General features: G+C 40.0%; 1 protein-coding gene across 2 annotated transcripts in view; it reads left to right on the plus strand.

Annotated features, from left to right (window-relative positions):
* prex1 (phosphatidylinositol-3,4,5-trisphosphate-dependent Rac exchange factor 1) overlaps positions 1-20,055 on the plus strand; it is an 86,720-nt gene that overhangs the window by 16,579 nt on the left and 50,086 nt on the right. For both annotated transcript variants that reach the window (XM_036008417.1, XM_031286480.2), the window contains exons 2-9: positions 2,187-2,252; positions 2,494-2,616; positions 8,357-8,461; positions 12,507-12,608; positions 12,856-13,017; positions 16,860-16,993; positions 17,318-17,433; positions 19,588-19,737. In XM_036008417.1, the coding sequence (XP_035864310.1) occupies positions 2,187-2,252; positions 2,494-2,616; positions 8,357-8,461; positions 12,507-12,608; positions 12,856-13,017; positions 16,860-16,993; positions 17,318-17,433; positions 19,588-19,737 (958 nt within the window). The remainder of the gene's footprint in view (positions 1-2,186; positions 2,253-2,493; positions 2,617-8,356; positions 8,462-12,506; positions 12,609-12,855; positions 13,018-16,859; positions 16,994-17,317; positions 17,434-19,587; positions 19,738-20,055) is intronic.

A 20,055-nucleotide genomic window follows, 5' to 3' on the forward strand; every position in this document is an offset into this window, starting at 1 on the left:
TACTGGTCTTAATTAGCAAGGTCGCAGCTCACTGCTAAAGACCTTTGCTTTCTATTTTGGTACAACCTACGCAAAAGCCAGTAAAGAAGGAAAAAAAAAACTGGAGACAATCCTCCCAAAGTGTTCGGTCTCTGAGGAAATAATATGATTGCTGCCTGCTGCTTGGTTGGCTGGGTTCTATCTTTAGAGCAAATGTGTGATTACAAATGTCAGTCTTTCATTATAGGCAAGGAACTCAGTGTAAGTAAGACATGTAGTTGATGCTGATGTGTGTGACTGGATAGAGCATGCAAGGGTTTCCTACAAAGGGTCAAAAAACATGTCTTACTTGCATCTAGTGGTATCTAGTTAACATTTTGGGTTGATAACCCAGTACATTGTAAAAAGCTTCCATAGGGACTATTTCTTTTCCAATTAAGTATATTTGGACTGGATATCGAATCTTAATACTTTGAGTACCGACTAAAAACATAGTATCAAATCATTCCTCAATTCTTTGATCAGATATTCCCTGATCAAATTTGGGAAACTTTATTCATTTCATTTATTTAACACTGATCACTGAGCAGTGAAAAAGGCTTGGAACATGTTTATATCCCCCAAACTAAGGTATCAAAAACATGCTCGATGGTGTTTTAAGTCCCCAACGTCGACTTCAAGGCAGCACTGCGACCATTTACTTCAAGGCACCTCACCCTAACCTTAACCTTAACCCTAACCATAACCATAACCATTGCCTAATCTTAGTGCCTTAATAGAGGCAGCGCTGCCTGGAAGGCAACGTTGGGGGCTTAAAACTCCAAACACCTGAGAACATATTGCTTGGTATTGAAACTCAGGTACTGTGTTGGCGTCATGCATTGCCCAGACTTACTAAGACATTGTTGTTGAAAATTTGTCATTTTTAATGATGTGAGCACCAAAAATGAAAATGTATTTACTTCTATTGTATTAGGGTTGAGGCAGAAAATCTACAACAAAAGTTATCTCAAAGCCAAATAAATTGATAGATACCACTAGAACCATTGACTCTGCTTGTTTCATCAGTGTAACTTTTAAGTGGCAGGTGTAAATCGGCTGAAAGATTTAGAGCAACAGCAGTATCCTCCAGTAGTACTTTAATTTCAGAATCATGTACATTCATTGTGAACCAAGTGGTTTTTTTTTTCTTTTGTAACACCCTTCATCCATGTGGCACGCTATCATTTCTCAGACCTGAGGTGCTGAAATGCAGGCAGACACAACAGCAGGAGCCTGCCAGATGAAGGAGGCTACAGGAGTAGAGTTTTATTTGGTGGTTTGGGGATTCATATCTCCTGTATCCCTTTCTTTTTTCAAGACAGTATTGGCGTCTGGAGATGAGGCAGACAGTCAGACTGAGGCAGGTTAAGCCTGTCAGACACAGGCTGATAGACAGAGAATTGGGGAAGAGAGAATAAAAGAAACTGTTTGCAGATTCACTTCCCCCCCCTCTTCACCATTCCTTTTTTTTCATGCGTCAGGATTCGGATTGGTATTGCCATTCATACACACACACACACACACACACACACACACACACACACACACACACACACACACACACACACACACACGCACACACACGCAAAGCTCAACTTGACATGAGCCTAATACTGTCGTCTAAGGTGAAGTGGTGTCTGTAGATGCTGCAACAATGAAGCAGTTATTTTTGCTGTCTTACAGCTGAATGCTCAGGTGCATTAGCTTCCACTACAGAATATCCATACAGTGAGCTTTAAGTGTCACAAGACAGTGAAAAAAAATACATGTCTTGCCATATAGTGGAAAGTTTTGTGGTACCTAAGGGACAGTGAAACAATTGTGACATGTCTTTGTGTAGCCCCATGTAAGGCAATTTCCTGTTAAGTATGTGAGTGTACATGTGACTGTCTGATTGCTCAAAGGCTTGTGCGTTATGCTCATAATTAGACATAATCTGTAGGTATCTGTTTTCACAAAGCAAAGATAAAATACATACTTATTAAAAAAAATAATCAGTAGAGGGAACCTGGACTTCCGCTTCCAGGCCATACGCTTGTGTGACAAAAAGTCTTGTTATCTTGTTGATATCGAATCAGACTGCAGAATGCTTCAGCCTGCTGCCATATCAACAATAAATCACAGTGCTTATTCTTAAACATGTTTTGTTTCTGTTTCCTCTTCAGGCATTTTTGCAAAGAATCAGGCAAACTGCAGATGACCAACAGTGTCTCTCACCAGATCATGTCAAGGTATGCCTGGCTTTTAAATACTTTGCACAGCCAAAAGACCAAGCATATAGGTCACTTTATCAAACGATTCGATACAATGATGCTCAGATATAGTATGTATTCATGGGTTTGCTTTCTTTCTCCACATCTCTGTCCATCTGTTGGATACTTCCTTGCTCTTTTTCCTCTCTTCCTTCCACCCTGCCTCTTTATCTCTTCCTTCCTCCATATCCCCTCCCTTTACATCATCCCCTGTTTATAGATTCTGTTTTCAAATATTGAGGACATCCTGGAGTTGCACAAAGAGGTGTTGTCTGCAGTGGAGGCCAGTCTGCAGCCCGAACCCCACCCTCAGCATGCACTGGGACACGTGTTCCTCCAGTTTGTAAGTACATGTCACACACAAAAACACACATAAAACAGCATACAGTCATACACATATACAAGGGCACGCACGCACGCACACACGCACGCACGCACACTCTTTTCATGGGCTACCCGTAACCACAGATGCTGGGAAAGCGTGCAAAGCTTGCTGTGAAACTACCCCTTAATTCTCTCTTTCTCACATGAAACACCCCTCTCATCTCCCAGAATCCCCCCTCACACACACACACACACACACACGCACACACACACACACGCACACACACGTACACTACCACCCCTTTGCCTTTCCTCCTTTCTTAACAGGCCTGCATCCTGTCAGGCTAAAGAGTCTCTCTGCATCAGTCTGCGTCTCTGTCTCTGCCATCTCTTCTTTTGCCTCTACATCCCTCCATCCAAAGATTCCTCTCTGCTCTGCAATCCCACCTTCCCCACCCCCTCCGCTCCCCTCTGTTCGAACTCGTTTGGCCCCAGGGAACAAACAAAGAAGGGTCTGTGTCCGGGGAGGAAGAGATGGTGTGTCACTCAGCGAGGGGACAATGCTTCTGCTGGTAGCACTCAGTCGCAAGCTCCTTCTCTCGCACTCTCTGTCTGTCTCTCTCTGATGAATTTCACTTCACTTTCACTGAGGCACAGAACACCTCAGCTAGGTATTCCACCACCAGTGTGCTCCATCAGCCATTCATCATCCATTGGTCAGTGTTGCAGGACACCATTAGATTCAAAATTTAGTTTCTCAAAGACAGAACATTTTTTTGTTGGAGAACAAATAAACTCACAAGTTTCCGCCCCTTGCTTTTTCACCCGGGTTCAATCTAATATTGGAGTAAATAGTGAGATTAAACTCAACCACTAACATTATTTCTGTCTCCAGAGCAGGTTTTGCCTCTGAGAAATTGCTATATAGCCAAAAATCCAACCTGCATGCAATTTATTTTTGAACCGAACAACCCCTCTGGAGTGAAATGAAACAATCAATAATAATCCATCCACTGCCTGCCTGTGGCATGAATGACATCACATCTGTGGATAACCGTTGAATTGACTTATCAAAATGTACCTTCACACATGTGTGAGGCGTCATGGTCATTCAGTCTGTCAGGCCAAGTGTCAGGGTGGAGAATTGATTAAAGGAGCCAAACCTGTTTTCATAGCTCTGTGGTCAGACTGGGAGCTATAGAGGTCAGACTGGATGGGTAATAGGAAAGCTGCAGGTGCTTGGATTTCTAACTGAACTGATACGTTTAGGAGCCACAGCTTCTTCATAATTTCAGTTTAGTTCAAGTCTACATCAGTGCCATGACAGGAAAGAAACCTTTGTGACTCTAACCAGTATTGGATATCGATTTCCGGTATTATGGTGAGTCATACTTATAAAGAAAAACTTAATAAATGTCACTGTAGCACTGATGTAATGCATTTTAAAGTGTTTCAGTACAGTCCTATTCAACTGATGGATATGTAAAGTATTTAAAATACACAGTATAAATACTATAATACAGTGAAGTTTTAGGGTTGCGACTAAGAATTCCTTTCATTATCAATTAATCTGTCAAGTATGTTTTGCTTTTTGCTGGCCTTCCAACAGGCCAAAAGCCAAAGGTTTTCAATTTACAATAATATAAAAAGATAAAAGCAGAAAATCCTTACATTTAAAGAACTTAGTTGATGAATAACTTAAAGTAGAAGGCTGTCACTACTCTGTATTTTTTTCTTAGTGTCAACAAATCCAATAAAAAATACTAACAACCAACAAGTAACTAATTATATCAAGTATCTCTGTAGTTGTCCAGAAACTATTATAGTTGTTTGACATGTATGGAGGTGTTTAAGTGATGTGATGTGATGTGATGGGGTTCTACAAGAGGTTATGTGTTATGTCAATTTAGTACGGATCAAACAAACAAGCTCTAACCTGTTAATATGCGTTAATATAACGTTCTGAGAGGCAGATTTTGTTACCTTTGGAGGGCTAGCTGTTTCCCTGTTTCTAGTCTTTATGCTAAGCTAACGGGCTGCTAGCTTCAGCTATATATATATATATATATATATATATATATACTGTATAGACGTAAGAATGGTAATTATCCTCTTATTTAATTCTCAGCAAATAGCGAATTAGCATATTTTCCAAAATGTTGAACTATTCCTTGATATTAATATGTTTAATGTGCAAACAGAAAGTGTACAAGATACACAAACACACTTTTTTTTTTTTTTTTTACCTTTTTCGCTTCAGGTTGGGTTTTCTTCCATCTTTGTGTGTGTGTCTGATATGATGTGCCACTGTGTTTGCGCATCTTGCTGTTGAGGTATTGAGCTTCCCACACATACCTGTTACTGTTTATGGCAACACTTAAAGCCCCCCCTATTTGTTATTTATGATAAAAATGCAATATATGTTTTATAACACAGTGAAATGTAGATATAAGTCAATTAAAGTTTATCAGTGAATATGTCAACATCTTAAACTCCTCCTGTGAGCACAATAAGTGGAGGCTTGTGTATAAACTGATAATAAATGACAATATAATAATATAGTAGTAGACAAATAATATATAAAATAATAAAGACTTAAACGTGTCCTTATGTCTGCTTACATCTTATAGTGTTTTAAACCCTTATTAAATGTGTATACACTGCTTATAAATGCTAAATAGGGGGAGAAGTGTTACCCTGCATATCCATTACACTTTCCTCTTCAACCGTGACCTTTGTCTCCTTCAACGCTGACACGTCTCAGCCAATCAGCTGGCCCCGTCTGGCCCCCTCCAGCCACAGCCCTTGACCTCGACCAGAGGTCAATACCATGACTGGGATTTGATTAACCTCCTGCATTGTTCCACAAGACTGTCTGCCACTCACAGTCAGGCGAGAAAAATGGGAAGATTCATTGCTATTCAAAGTCAGATGACGCCAAGATGGCTTGGGAGGTTGCAGATGTAAAAAACAAAAAAAGAGAGAAACCGCACCAGTCTTTTATTTTGAATTTAAATAACCAAAATTGTTTTAGTATACAGATGTTTCTCCGTCACTATTAATGAATATAGAACATTTTTTAATAACTTTTTTTTTTACTAACAAAAGTCTGTTTCCTTTACCAAACACACCCACCCACTGATACACACAGATTATTCGCCCTCGTTTCAAGATCACAGCATGCATGAAATCGTTCAAACCCTACTAAGGTGAAAAAGTGACTCATATTAGAGGAGAAATCAGAGACATCAATATTTGCTTTATTTCTGGGAGTGTATACGCAGCACTGTGCAAGAAGCAACAGTCGTGTCATTATGAACTTTCTGAACTACAGCCATTATGCTTTGACTCTATGTGATTCCTCTGTGTGTGATACTACCCTCTCATCTAGCTTCCGGAATAACATTCCAATGATGAAGAATTCAAATAAAGACCTATGTTTATCAATGGGACAACCCAAGTCTTTGAGCTATTCTGAGTACAACTGATGTCTTTCAGGGCAGTCCTGATGTTTAAAATTGAGTCTGTGGTTCACATATTGGCCCTGGTAAGACTTGTAGTTGTGCCTGTATTGACTATGTAGTTGTTGTCACCTGAGAAAAGGAAATACCTTGGAGTGGGTTTTGGTTGTTAACATAGCTTCAATAAGGCATTCTGTTTCTGGGAGCAGAACGGTTCCATTGCAGATGGTGATTAAGAGCTGAAATGGTTATTTCAAGTTCAGCTACCAAAGTGCCACCATATCCAGGAGCATGTAAGTGTAAACTGATATACATTGCCTACATTTACATGTCCCTAAACACTCCCGTCATATCCAGCCTGCCCAAGTATTCTGTTGATGGGTTAGTCCATGGATTGATTTTCTATTCTCTGTTTGATATAGACTGGAACAGCTTGTTCACATGTTGCTACATATTACAAGGTATGCACATATTTGATATTTGGTGCATTTGGCCAGCCTTCATAGTTTGTTGCGGGATGGTGTTGCATTGTGCTGTGGACAAAATAGAGCCAGATTAAACTTTATTGTCACAGTACTTTGTATTTGTTATTGCTAGAGAGCTTTGGGACTGCTGAGATAACAGAGTGGTCTCAGTGAAATAAATTATACAGGTTGATGATTTTTGAGAAAATTTTTGAGAGAATTTTGGCAAACACATTCAGAAACGCTAGTTTCCTTTATGCATATTGCGGGCAAGCTTTTACAATATGTGTCAGATAGTTACGAATTTTACATGTGCACATGAACAAATAGACTAAAGTGTTACATGCATATTTACAAGTCTTGCCCCTCCTGGGCGCTCTTCCTCTAGCTGTGTATTAACTGAGTTTGACAGTATCTGGGGTTTCACGCCATATGCCGGCCCAGCTGTTGCTCCCAGTGGTGCTTTGGAGTGGAATCCCCTGCCAAACGTGGCTTTGGGTGTGTTTGGGTTCCTGCCTGCCTATGTGGTAAAAGCTGTCCACTGTTTATATTGTGCTGCTCACTTGTGTTACACATCTACCAAATAGTTTCAACTCCTTCTGGTCAAGGCAATGGGATTGAGCAGAGACGTAGAGTTCTATAAAAAGAGCTGTTCGCTTTGTTTGGCTTTGCTTCTGTCACCACTGCTGGCTTGTAAAACAGACACATGCACTCAGCAGTGACACACACTGTGTGTGTGTGTGTGTGTGTGTGTGTGTGTGTGTGTGTGTGTGTGTTAAAACCACACCCGATTATTTTGCACAGGATGCTGGCTTGGTAACCATTTGTATTTTTAAGTGTTTTCAAAGATGATCATTTTATGAAACTTCATACAGTATATGCTGTCAAACTCATTAGGCTGATTGGTGTCAATGACTGAATATTGATTATTCTGTTTTTTTATTATTATTATTATTATTATTATTATTATTATTATGGCCAAGCAAGCTTTAACTGCAAAGCCTTCAGGCAGCAGCAGTTAAGGTTGAAAGCGGTGTCCAAGCACCTGCAGTTTTGGATTTCACTTACTAGGCTGTTTCAGATGACGGTTTCAGTTTCTAGACCTCGAGCTTAAGCCCGACCATGCACATGGTTTCACATCCCAATTACTGCAGTTAAGAATTCACAATAGGCCTCAATAAGCTTCAGGGTGTAAATTCAATTGCAGCTGTGATATTGTGTACATACATTGTTATCTACAGTATACTGCATGAATAATTCATTTCAAGCTACAGTGTATTCACTTGCCCAGGTGTCATATAACGTATAGTAAAGAAAACTAAATGGCAGCTCGACAAAAGCTTCTGTTTTAGTAATGAGGTTGTTTTGTCTTGTTGCACAGCGTAATGCTGTCACCTAGGAAAAAGGAAGTGTCCCGTGTTGGCATGCTATTTTTCCCCCACTATGATGTAGATTACTTTGAAAAAGAGAAGTGTGACAAATTATGTTTTAAGAATACTAAAGCACATGGCGATTCAAAAAGCTTCATGAGAGTCTGTATTCTTTCGGTAGTTTTGTCTAATCATTGTTGCAGTTACACTTCACCATGAAATAGCAAATGCTGATGTTTCTACTACTAATAATGATGAAGTGATGTTCTCCACCACTTTTCTTGAGGTATAGTACAACTGAATCTCATTAGACTTTAGTAACTGGAGCCGTCTCCCCAGTCGTGCACTGTGAATCTTCCCCCTATCAGTTGTCTCAGTGGATTTCTCAAGTTTGCCATCTAGTAAAATATGGTATCAAGTCCCTGTTGTGCAATCCTGACCTGTATTTTTCTCCTGTTTTACAGAGGGAGAGTTTCTCAGTGTACGGCGAGTACTGCAGTAACCATGAGAAGGCTTTGCGGCTTCTCATGGAGCTCAACAAAATCCCCAACATCAGGACCTTCTTGTTGGTAAGTCGCCACAGTGCCTCTCCTCTGCTCTGCTTATCTTGCCTATCCTTTGCATGGCTTCTCAACTCCTCATGCCATCAAATTTGTCTTTATTCTGCATTTTTATGGGTTTCCTTCCTATTCCCACTATGACTCTGACAGAGCTGGGCAATATATTGATATTATGTCGACATCGTGATATGAGACTAGATATCGTCTTAGATTTTGGATATCGTAATATCGTAATATGGCATAAGCGTTGTCTTTTCCTGGTTTTAAAGGCTGCATTACAGTAAAGTGATGTCATTTTCTGAACTTACCAGACTGTTGGAAATGTTCTATTATTTACCTTTACCCACTTATCATTATATCCACATTACTGATGATTATTTATCAAAAATCTCGTGTAAATATTTTGTGAAAGCACCAATAGTCTACACTACAATATCGTTGCAGTATCGATATCGAGGTATTTGGTTAAAAATATTGTGATATTTGATTTTCTTTATATCACCCAGCCCTACTCTGACTTCTCTCCTCTTAATTATGTATACATGATATCCATATTTTCATTATATCATGTCACATTAGTCTTATGTTTCCTTTCCGCTAGTAGTGGTCAGACTTGTGTTTGTCCATATAACCCTCGCACCTTTTTTCTTTTCTGGTATATTTGACTTCCTTTTTCTGTCATCTGTCCATCCTCCTCCTCATTTTCCTGCCATCATATCACCTCCATTTCCATGTTAACACTTAAATAAAAGGGCAGAAACCATAACAAGGTCAGAGGGTTCTTCCTGCCGGGACAGGATGCAACCACCATCAAGGTCACTGATGTGTCGCTCTTGTAGTGTTTCCGCTGCCAGCTGTTTGTGTTACACCCAAATCTCTGGGCTCTGGACAATGAACTTAGAATGATGACGGGGCCTTTGAGCGAGGGGCTAAACCAATGAAAGCATCTACAGATTTTGGGCCAGCCAGCTGTGGAGTGTTGGCAGCTTTTTTGGGATTGGCCGAAAGATCTGAGGCCCTCCGTTTGTCGCTGGCTGATGGTTTGCTTCCATAGCATTATTCTGCCCACTACCCACAGGACTGGAAACAGTGGGATCAGAGTGTTGCTGTGTGCTTTGACTTTTTGCCTTCCTGGCCCAGTGATGCAGTGGTTAATTGGTTAGGCATTGTGCGACATGGATGCTTCCAAAATAAAATCACTACACAACATCTGGTTATGTATTAAAACAGTTGTCAGACCTGCTTAGTATAATCTCAAATATTGGACTAGCTCTTGTGCTTTTAGTAGCAACTATGAGCAAAATAGAAACAAGATTGGTTTACTATAATTTAGGAACCCCCCCCCCAAATATTCTATTTAAGAAGTTGACAAAGAGAAAATATGTGATTCTTCTGCAGAATAGCAGAGGATACAGAATGAAGGTTTTGCAATTCTTGAAGTGGGGACCATTGTAAATCGTTGTCATTGCTATTAATGGCAGTGTAACATGTATAATAATTTCTTTTTAGTTCTTTTTAATTCCAGTGGATTTTCTTTTTTCCGGATTAAACTTTTTTTATGCTAATTGAATCACACAAGGAAGAGAGCTTTTGAAATTGTATGTAGAAATGAAGTGCTAATTGTAAAGAGAGAAGTGAAGCAAAAGGAGGTCCGAATGAGAGAGCAGAGGGAATTCTGGCTTAAGGCTGGCAGATTACAAATAAGAAGAAGATCAGAGGAAAGAAGAAAAGGAAGTCAGGGGAAGATTTAGACAGAAATGGTGGTGTGGGAGAGAAATTCTGCAGAATCCCAAAGTTCTGCAGTCATGATCAGTTGCATTTCTGCTGCTTATTTTTCATCAACAATACCCCCACCATCCTCTCTTGCTCTGTGTAGAGCTGAGAGGAATTGCCATATGATTATAATGCTCTAAACTGATCTCCTGCCTCCTTTCCCACTGGAGAACACTCAAGTGGTTTATCTGCATGGCTGCTTTTGATCTTTCATCCCATCCCATGAGCTCATAGCATACTGACAGGCTGCGTTCCTTCAAAATACAAGGCATGGAGAAACCATGACTGTAACTGTAACCCCCCCACTTCTGAAGAGAAGCCCTCCTTTGGGGAGCAGTTTCTTAAACCCCAAATCTTCTGGTGAATGAGAACACATTTTAGAGGTTTCTCAGTGATCCTTTCGTTGAAAAGTGTGGCTATTTTGGAGGGTTTTTCAGTGGTAGAGTTGAAGGAATGTGGAATAGTTTCAGACATGGAGTGTGTCTAAATAGGCCAGCTTAAAAAGGACACTGAAGTGTTTTTTGTTTTAATCTCCTGAATCTCCCTCTTTTCTGAAAGAGACTCAGAAAGAAAATGATCTTTTGGTGAACATAAAATAAAGTGCTACCAACATACTCCATGCGATGCATTCATATGAATTAAGATACTAAAATAAAAACTTGACACACAAGAAAATGCAGTACTCTGTATACGTAAAAATACACCTGTGTAAACCTAAATCTGAAAATGTGGCTGAAACTGACCATAAAGTGCTATTGGTAAATAGTAAACGCCATAGACTTGCTGAAATAAAGCTTTGGTGACAGGATGTTGTCATTAGCAGTAAAGCTTTTCTGACAACTACAGCTATCGTGGTTTGGACCTACCAAAATATGAATGGTAATGGTAATGTGTAACTGTGTGAATGTGACAGGTCGTCGTTGCAAATGAGAAGTTGTTCTCAATCGACTTACCTGGATAAATAAAGGTTAAAAAAAAAAAAAATAATAATAAATGGTAAAGGTAATAGTAGTAGTTCCTCTTTACTGTAATATAATGGCAAAATTGCTACAAATACAAATAGACTAAGAAATAAATACTTGTGCATTTCTGACACGAAATACATTACTAGCCTTACATGATTATTGTTTAAAATCGCTCACTATATTGATTCTTTATACTATATTGAGACTAAATACATGTCTTTCTGTGCAAGCAAAGCATTTACTCCATAATTGCACATGCATTCTTTTAGTAGGAAGAGCATGTTTCAATCTGCATACAGGTTTTAATAACTTGTTTATAAAAGCAGCAGACATATGGAAAATTTACCACACCTAAGGCTTTGCTCCCACACAAACCAAGACAGATTATTCTTCTGCACCTGGACCTGTTATAGATCTGCTGCCGGTGCAACAGACTGTGACTGAATGGAAATGACAACAATAGTCAATTAAAGTCTGTTTATTGCTGAAAAAAACACAAGAAGTATGAGACAGCAATGAAAACAGCTGCAAATGCTCTAAAATAGACAGATGCTGTGTTAGAAAATAAAATTTTTTTAATTAGTTTTTGTATTGTTTGACAAGTTAAATGGACTAATCTATGCTGCAACTGAACAGAGATGAAGTTTGAAAGAACAAGACTTAATGAATAAATATTAGATTGTTTTCACCTCTTTAATTCATTCCACTGGTAGTCTATATCGACGACGTTTCATTTACGGGATTGTTCCGGTGCCGCCAGAGGTTCCGCTGTCGGGCCGGATGTCCCTCACCTTCCGCTTTCTTTGTGTTGGCATTCTAAACTCTGGTCTATTTGGAAAACATCCTCCGAGCTAGAACCGACAATCAAATTATATTTATCTGTTTTTGAGTAAAATTCTAATCGCACACTCGACAGCCATTTTAATTCCAGAGTTCGCCTCCCGTGCACATGTTCCACCAAAACAAGTTCCTTCCCGAGGCTATTTTGCAGGGCCACCGTACCTGCGTCTGGTACTTAGCGCCGCCCAAGACGATTGTTAAAGTTTAAAGAAATGCCAATAAACCAGAGCATGTTTTTCTCCCATCCCGGAATGTTGTGTGGACTCTGGCAATGCGAGACTATTCCACTGGTAACGGGACAGGAAGTAAAGCTAAAGAAAAGGCTAACAATTTGTCCAGACAAAGCTGGACTCACCAGCACATTTTCCACTCTAAATTCTTTGGTTTTCACTTTTGTACATTCTTAACTTACTTGATTAGTAAATGTAAGTGTGAACATTGGTTTGTAATATTGTTTGTTTGCACTTTTTCTTCAGCACTGTATGCTACTCGGAGGGAAGAAAAGCACAGATATTCCTCTGGAGGGTTACCTTCTCTCTCCCATTCAGAGGATCTGCAAGTACCCTCTGCTGCTGAAGGTACTCATTTTATATTGTTAGCAAAAACTGCATACCTTTTGGCATTTCAAGGCACCCAATCTACCCAATGTACTAGTTTATTTGTCTGCAGAGGTGGCAGGATTTGGACTTAGAAGAGGTTGTTGTTCAGGGTCACAGTACAATACTTCAAGTCCCTCTAAGACTAAAGTGTTTTTATGTGCCTACTTCTGGAAAGTCTACAGTTTTTGTTTTAAAACTCAGCCCAACTCCCCGTTTCTCAATCTAGGAGCTGCTGAAGCGGACCCCCAAGAAGCATGCTGACTATCCAGCAGTGGAAGAGGCTCTGCAGGCCATGAAGGCTGTCTGCTCCAACATCAATGAGACCAAGAGGCAGATGGAGAAACTGGAGGCTCTGGAACAGCTGCAGTCCCACATTGAGGGCTGGGAGGTGAGAGCAAGAACGACAGAGTGAGGGGGAATGAGAAAGGGTCAGCCAGTAGTCATGAAGAGACTGGTATGTCACAGGGATGCAAGATAAAGGGCAAATTAAATAAGGAAATAGCTATTGCTTGCTTGAGAAGTGAAACCTTGAGAGCTGAAAGATCATGACAAAACGACGAGGGGTATTTCTGTGACATTCAGAGGGTAAAAATTATAGCATCCTGAAATGCAATACAATTATGATTTTGTACAAGGTACAAAGAAGCGAAAGTACTGTAACCTAACTACGACAAACGCAGCCAAACTTATTTTAAAAAGAGCTCAAGCACCACGGTCCCCATCTATCTTGAAGAGTTAAGAACTATTGCAGCCAAATCACTGCTCTGAGCACAGGGGCCACGGACGGGGCTTGGGAGCCGAGCGAAGGGTCCAGTGCATTTTTCACGCCTCCCTCACCCACCACAACAGAGGCCTTGTCTTAGCAGGCACCAATGGGACAATCCACCCACACAGGGTGCCAATGGGGATGCCAAGAGGCATACTGCCCAATCAGAAGAGACTTAGGAAGCAGAGCTCCAGTCTCACATGCACTGGGAGGGTTATATGAGGGGACCTTTTGGAGAGAGGGGGGGGGGGCATCCCACTATTCGCTTGCCAAAACAGGCCCCACTTCTCCCTTTCCCTCAGAAAAATGTCACAATTTGACCCTGATAATTGGTTATTCAGTTTGGGTATATTGACAGTGAAAGACCATACAGAATATTTTCTTGTCCCTGTTGTGATGAGTAATTAATTGTGTATTTCTTTCTACTTTTCTTTTTTCATAACATTTTAAATTTAACATCTTTGAGTTTTAGGCTGATAGTAGTTAAACATTGAACTTGAAGACATAACTTTAGGCTTTCTGGGAACAGGTGACAATTAATTGTTTAGTTTGGAAATAATAATGAATAATGGAAATAATTGTTGGATGTATATGGGAAATGGGATTTTTGAGACCGACACTGATTTTAGAGATTACAGACATGACGGTAGATTTTTGAGCTGGAATAAAAATAGACCTTTTCTATGTGGATTGTGCACCAATATGACTATGCAAAGGCACTCAGAAGGCTGTTTTCTTAAATAAATAACTGTATTAAGTTAAGTTAGATACAGTCCTAACAGCAAGTAGTATTGCTTAGTCACTTTAATGTGGGGTTAATGTTGGGCTAATTTACCTAAATTGCTTGAACATGAATGATTATTGAGCTCAAATGATATTGGTCATCAAACAGATCACAGCCATTAGATTGCAGCCAAATTAATTTGATTGAAAACCTCCGACTGTTGTTTTTGTGGTCCTAGACGGGCAATTTCTCTGTGCACTTCCTCTGAACCACTCAGTAGAAGCTCAGAAAAGCACTTCACCCCACCACACACACACACACACACACACACACACACACACACACACACACACACACACACACACACAGAGCCTTCAACCTTATAGCATTAGCCTTGCACTTGTTTCCTCTCTCCAGCCACTCTCCAGGCTAATCACCTCCAGCTATAATGGAAGAGGCCTCCAGTAGTGCAAAATCAGGCACAGGAGCATTACCGCTTCTCAGATACACTGTGTACACGCGCACACACGTGCACACACATACACGTCACTTTGTATTTCTATGGTGGTACGCTTTCATATACATTATAAATGCAGGAAAGCGTAGACACGCCTGCAAACACACCTCACAACACTCAAAGACAACAGCCATTGGCACAAACAAGCCGCTGAATTCTCATACACTCACACAGTCATGCCAACCCCCACCTCAGGTTAGTGCAGTTAACACAAGGTTGAATCGATCGTCTGAAACACGATACCCTGTCGGTATGCACCTTAAGAAAAAGCTCAGAGAATCGTTTTCTCTCTGCGAACTTTGGAGCAATGAACATCCATCATAAATATATACTCATGGGAATCAATTATGGATGCTCGAGAGGGGGTGTGGCCAGCGGGGGGTTTCCACTAGTCTCTGGTGGACCCATGTCAGAAACATCAAAGATAACAGCAAAGTCCAAGTCTGATGTGTGTGTGCCTGTGGGGATGTGGTGAGGGGTGGTGGGTACTCTACAAGCCAGAGGGGGGAGTTTGTCCTAAGTCAGCACATGGGTGTATTTAGTTCCAGATGAATGGAGTGGAATGATCCGTTTAACAATGAGTAATGAGATGTCTTTTGTTTAATTTAATGTTTTAGTAGCCATGTTTTGACAGCTTGGTGGGCAGCATGTTTATCTACTCCTGCTCACTTGAGGAAGTTATCCATGTTAAATTAAATCCTTTAATATTTCCATGGTTATTTGAATTTTGATAGTAGGAAACAAATTAAAGGAACATGTGAGTGCATGGTTGCTCATGCATGTATCTGTGAAAGTGGTTACTGTTCCCTAGTTGGAAATGTGAAAACACTGAAAATGATTTCCTAAAACGAATGATGCCTAAATAATGTTAGTAATAGGTACTGAAGTTCAGCCACTTTGTGAAAAGGTTAGTTAGATGCCATGCTGTGGTCAGTCAACAAGATATTTTTCCTAACGGGTCCAGATTGATGTCAACAACCTTGTGAGCAAAGACCGGAAGGTTCATCGATCACTTTTCTAAATATTAATTTTTTAAATTTCAGTAATACATTCAAAATGAGAGGAAGTACTACTTAACTGCTGATTAATGTAATTCAGACATTTCAATACAGAAAATGCGGCATATATGTTGAACAGAAAAACAATGAACTTGCTTCAGCTCTTGCAGTGTTAACTGTGAAAGACCAGTGTTTGTGTCATTCTGCTGATTATTTTGGGGTTGGGGTGTATTTGATAGCTGACGGCTATAGAGACGGCTTTTAAGGCCCGATCATATCCAGTGAAAGTGGTAGGCTGCAGAGTAGCATAATACATTTTCCTGAATAAGTACAAGGGAGTTGACAAGGCTTTTATTTTACAATTTTTTTTAAATTGACAAAGGGACGAAGCATTTGATCAGAATAAGGCTTAAGCACTTCCACCTACAGTACTACTGTACCATATCATGAGTCCTGTGTTTCCTTCCTCTATGCATATACAGCTGTATTTGTATTTGTATGAATGCAGGCATGTATTTGTAGCTTGTGTGTACATGTGTTTACATCCTGTGAAGAGAATAAAAAGGCTTTGTTAGTTCCAGAGCCCCACGGGAAACTATATGTAGGCCAAGGTAACAGTTATGCAGGGCTGCCCTGCCACTTTAGTGTTTAGTGCTTCCAATTAACTTACACATTATGAATGTGCAAAAAGGTTCAGTTTGAGACAACTTTACAGTAATGTTGGGGAAACTCTCCAGCTGCTATGTGTTGTAAACACACAGGAAGGCTTGGTGTAACTCATCACAAGTTCTGTAATTGACTTGCCAGTGGCTAACTGTCTTGGCAGTGAACAGCGTGCAGTTAATATTTTTGCATTGGGCGTAAATTGAAGCTGGGTGGGGGGCAGCTGAGTTTACTCTTTCCTATCATTAACAATGGAATGAAAACATAATTGTTCACAATGTCAAAGTTGAATTTCATATTGTGTCACTGAGGCTGTGAACTCCTCAAGTTTTTATACAGACAACAATGTTGTGTTTGCAACTCCCCAGTCTAGACAGAGTGCTATCAGAGTTTCCATGCCCTGCTCACATAGAACAAACTTGACCGAGGAGACTCTGGAAATGACAAACGGCCCTGTACATGATAGATAAATCTGCCATCTTAATTTGCGTGTCACACTTATGTTACAGTAATAATGCAAGTAGCTAATCTCCTTTTCAATCTTTTTTTGTTGTTGCTTCAGGGAACCAACCTGACAGATATCTGCACAGAGCTGCTGCTTCACGGAAATCTCCTTAAAATCTCAGCAGGCAATATCCAGGAACGTGTCTTCTTCCTGTTCGACAACCTTTTGGTTTACTGTAAGAGAAAGTCCAGGTGAGAACGGCAACCGCCGGACTATACAGCAGCTTCCAAAAGAAGGAGAAGGAACAGGAAAGCATTCAGAAATATTTTTATTGACTGACTACTGGAGAGAAGCCAGACATAGAAAATTGGAGCAAATGTCCACATTCCTGTTTGTGTAGACAGGATTTTAGTATGCAAGCAAAACAGAAACAACTACACGTGTCTGCTGCTCCCATAGCTGTGTCTGTATGAATGTACATGTGTTAAAGACACAAGTTCTTTTCTTACTGTGGCACTGGCATCAACGGATGTTTTCCCTGTTGAGTGTAACCACAGTGTTGTCCCATTTTGTAGGGTTTCTGGAAAGAAGTCCACCAAGAGGACCAAGTCTATCAACGGGCCCCTCTATGTGTTCAGAGGCCGAATCAACACTGAGGTGATGGAGGTGGAAAATGTGGAAGATGGAACAGGTTTGTGTTTTCCCAGCAGCGTTACCTTTGGAGAGTGTCTATATGTCCATTCATGCAACTTCTCATGAGTCTGTGGTTATTTCTGATGTAACCGCTATGTTACCGAAGCTCTTGGTTTGTTCATTTTGATGCCACGTGTACGAAAAATGACATTGTGCATTTAAAGTAATAGTTGCTACTTTTTCTTTGCCTATAGTGCAATTTTTTTTATTTCACATTTTAGTTTATGAAACTGTGCCAGTTAGAAACTGGTGGTTGGATATGAATCGGATACTTGTTGACAGTTAGGGTGGAGTATCATACTTGCACCTAGTTTCAAACAGGATGTAGCTCGCAACCTCACGTACCACCTTTTGATGTCAGCTATTCAGTAATGGGTTGAGGTGTTGTTACAAATCTGAAGTGCAAAAGCAAGCCCGAGCTGGGGGATAAACTTGATGCGCTCTCGTATCGGGTTGTGATATTGTGCCAAAGATTAACGACTCGTCTAAGAGCTTGTTGTGATACGGTTGTCACCCAGCTTATTTTGCTGTTGTGGTTTGGTTGCAAAGCACAACGCTGGGCTTAGTAGAACCATTTTGTCTTCCTCTCTCTCACGTTTCCCCTTTTTTGTCTCTTCTATGCTGGCAGAATATTTTGCAAGCTCACATGACCCTTTTTGCTGCATGTTGGCTGCTGGCTGTCACATTTAGGCTGCTGAAGGGGAAACCACAAAGAAAAACATGCCTTATTCGCAGAACCGAAGGGTCCCACATTGAAAATGCGTGCATGTGTGAACTCTCAGATCATAGATGGCCAGATTACTAAGTGTATAAGATATGAAATGTGGGGTTATCATTGAATTTCTATTGCAAATAATAACAGATAACGCAGATTTCATAAACTATGCATTATATGCTACTACCTTTAGTCAAACGGTTGTGGAATCTGACTCAAATAATAACCAGTTCGATTAATTTATTGTGAAATGAGTGGAAAGCTGTTCACCTTTTGCAAGCATTAAAAATTAGGGCTGCTCCCTCTTAGTCAATTAGTCGACTAATCGGTCGTTTTGGTCTTAGTCAACTAAGATTTCTTTAGTCGATTAGTCATGTTTTATGCTTTTTTCATGCTGAAAGACTTATTTCCAAGAAATGTACGAGCACATCTCTGGTAAACACAAGAATTAAAGTGGTGCTTTTGCATGACTCTTTGCGGAGAAACTCAGATTTACAGATCTGTCGATTAAATCAACTAATCGATTAGTCGATACAATTGAATGAGTGTTAGTCGACTAAGAATTTCTTCAATCGAGCACAGCCCTATTAAAAATATTATCATTTCCACTGACTCATGCACTTCTCTGTATTGATCAATGCCACCTTAGCAGATCTCAGCATGTACTTACATAAAATTTTACGAGAATCTATCTTTTCCATCCCAGTGGCTAAAAGAGACTCGGCACAGTAGTATGTGTCCAAACCTAGTTCCATGCTTCCCCAGGTCAGCAGGAGCTGCTCCCTGTGGGACCTGAAGTATCAGATCTATTTATATGACCTTTGAGCATGAGACTAATGCACCCCATTACCAGAGGCTATTCATTATTCAGTAGCTGCTCACCTACAGCTAAATGGATGATAAAATTAGAAAGGGATACAAGGAAAGATTTTGTTGAGTCAGTAAAAAGATGGCCTTTTCTACTCTTATGGTGCATCATGTTTATTATTTTAATTGGCTTGTAAATCATTGCTGGAGTAGTAAATAACTTTAGTTAGAGATAACTTTATCTAATGCTAAGTTATACAACATCTTTACAAGTGTGGTATGCGTATACTCAGTATTACTTTTCTTTACTTACTGAGGTCAGTGTAAACATGTCTGTGGTTTTTGTCTCATTCTCTCAAAATGAAAATGCTAAGAGAGAACATGAGAACAAGAGGAGAAAGAAAAACAAGCTTGACATAAAACTGTGAACCAGAGAGATAATTTACATTAGTACATTTTATTTTACTGAGATGATTTGTTTCAAGTATAACCCGAAAGCCCATTCCAATATAGGCCTGACAAATCATAGCTCACCCTACTATATAATAAAGTCTTTTAATTTTCATTTAATTATGATCCTTCTCCCATTTTAAAAATGAATTTCTTGATTACTTTTTTTTTGCCTTGCAGCGGACTATCACAGCAACAACTACACAGTGACTAACGGATGGAAGATCCACAACACTGCTAAAAACAAGTGGTTTGTCTGCATGGCCAAACATGCAGAGGACAAGCAGAAGTGGCTGGACGCCATCTTGAGGGAACGGGAGCAGAGAGAATGTGAGTAACACTTTTGTAGGCAATATACGGCACTTATAGTTTATGGGCCTGCAAAACCAAAAATGGTCCTTTTTTTAATACTAGAGTTCCCCTCATGGAAAATGAAATTGCTTAGAAAGACATGGCACCACAGACCATGTTTTACAAGGAAACTAACAAGTGTGAGCAATTCTTTTTTATTTAATGCTTTAATTGTTTGAAATACACTTGCCACAGGTAGGATGTATTGCAGGATTGTTAATGTTAACTGAGTTTATAGAAGTGCCTCCTGCTCTTCTCCTACCTCTGCTTTTCCATCCTCTCTATTTGCCCTACATG

The sequence above is a fragment of the Sander lucioperca genome, chromosome 12 (assembly GCF_008315115.2).
Source record: "Sander lucioperca isolate FBNREF2018 chromosome 12, SLUC_FBN_1.2, whole genome shotgun sequence".
NCBI lineage: Eukaryota > Metazoa > Chordata > Actinopteri > Perciformes > Percidae > Sander > Sander lucioperca.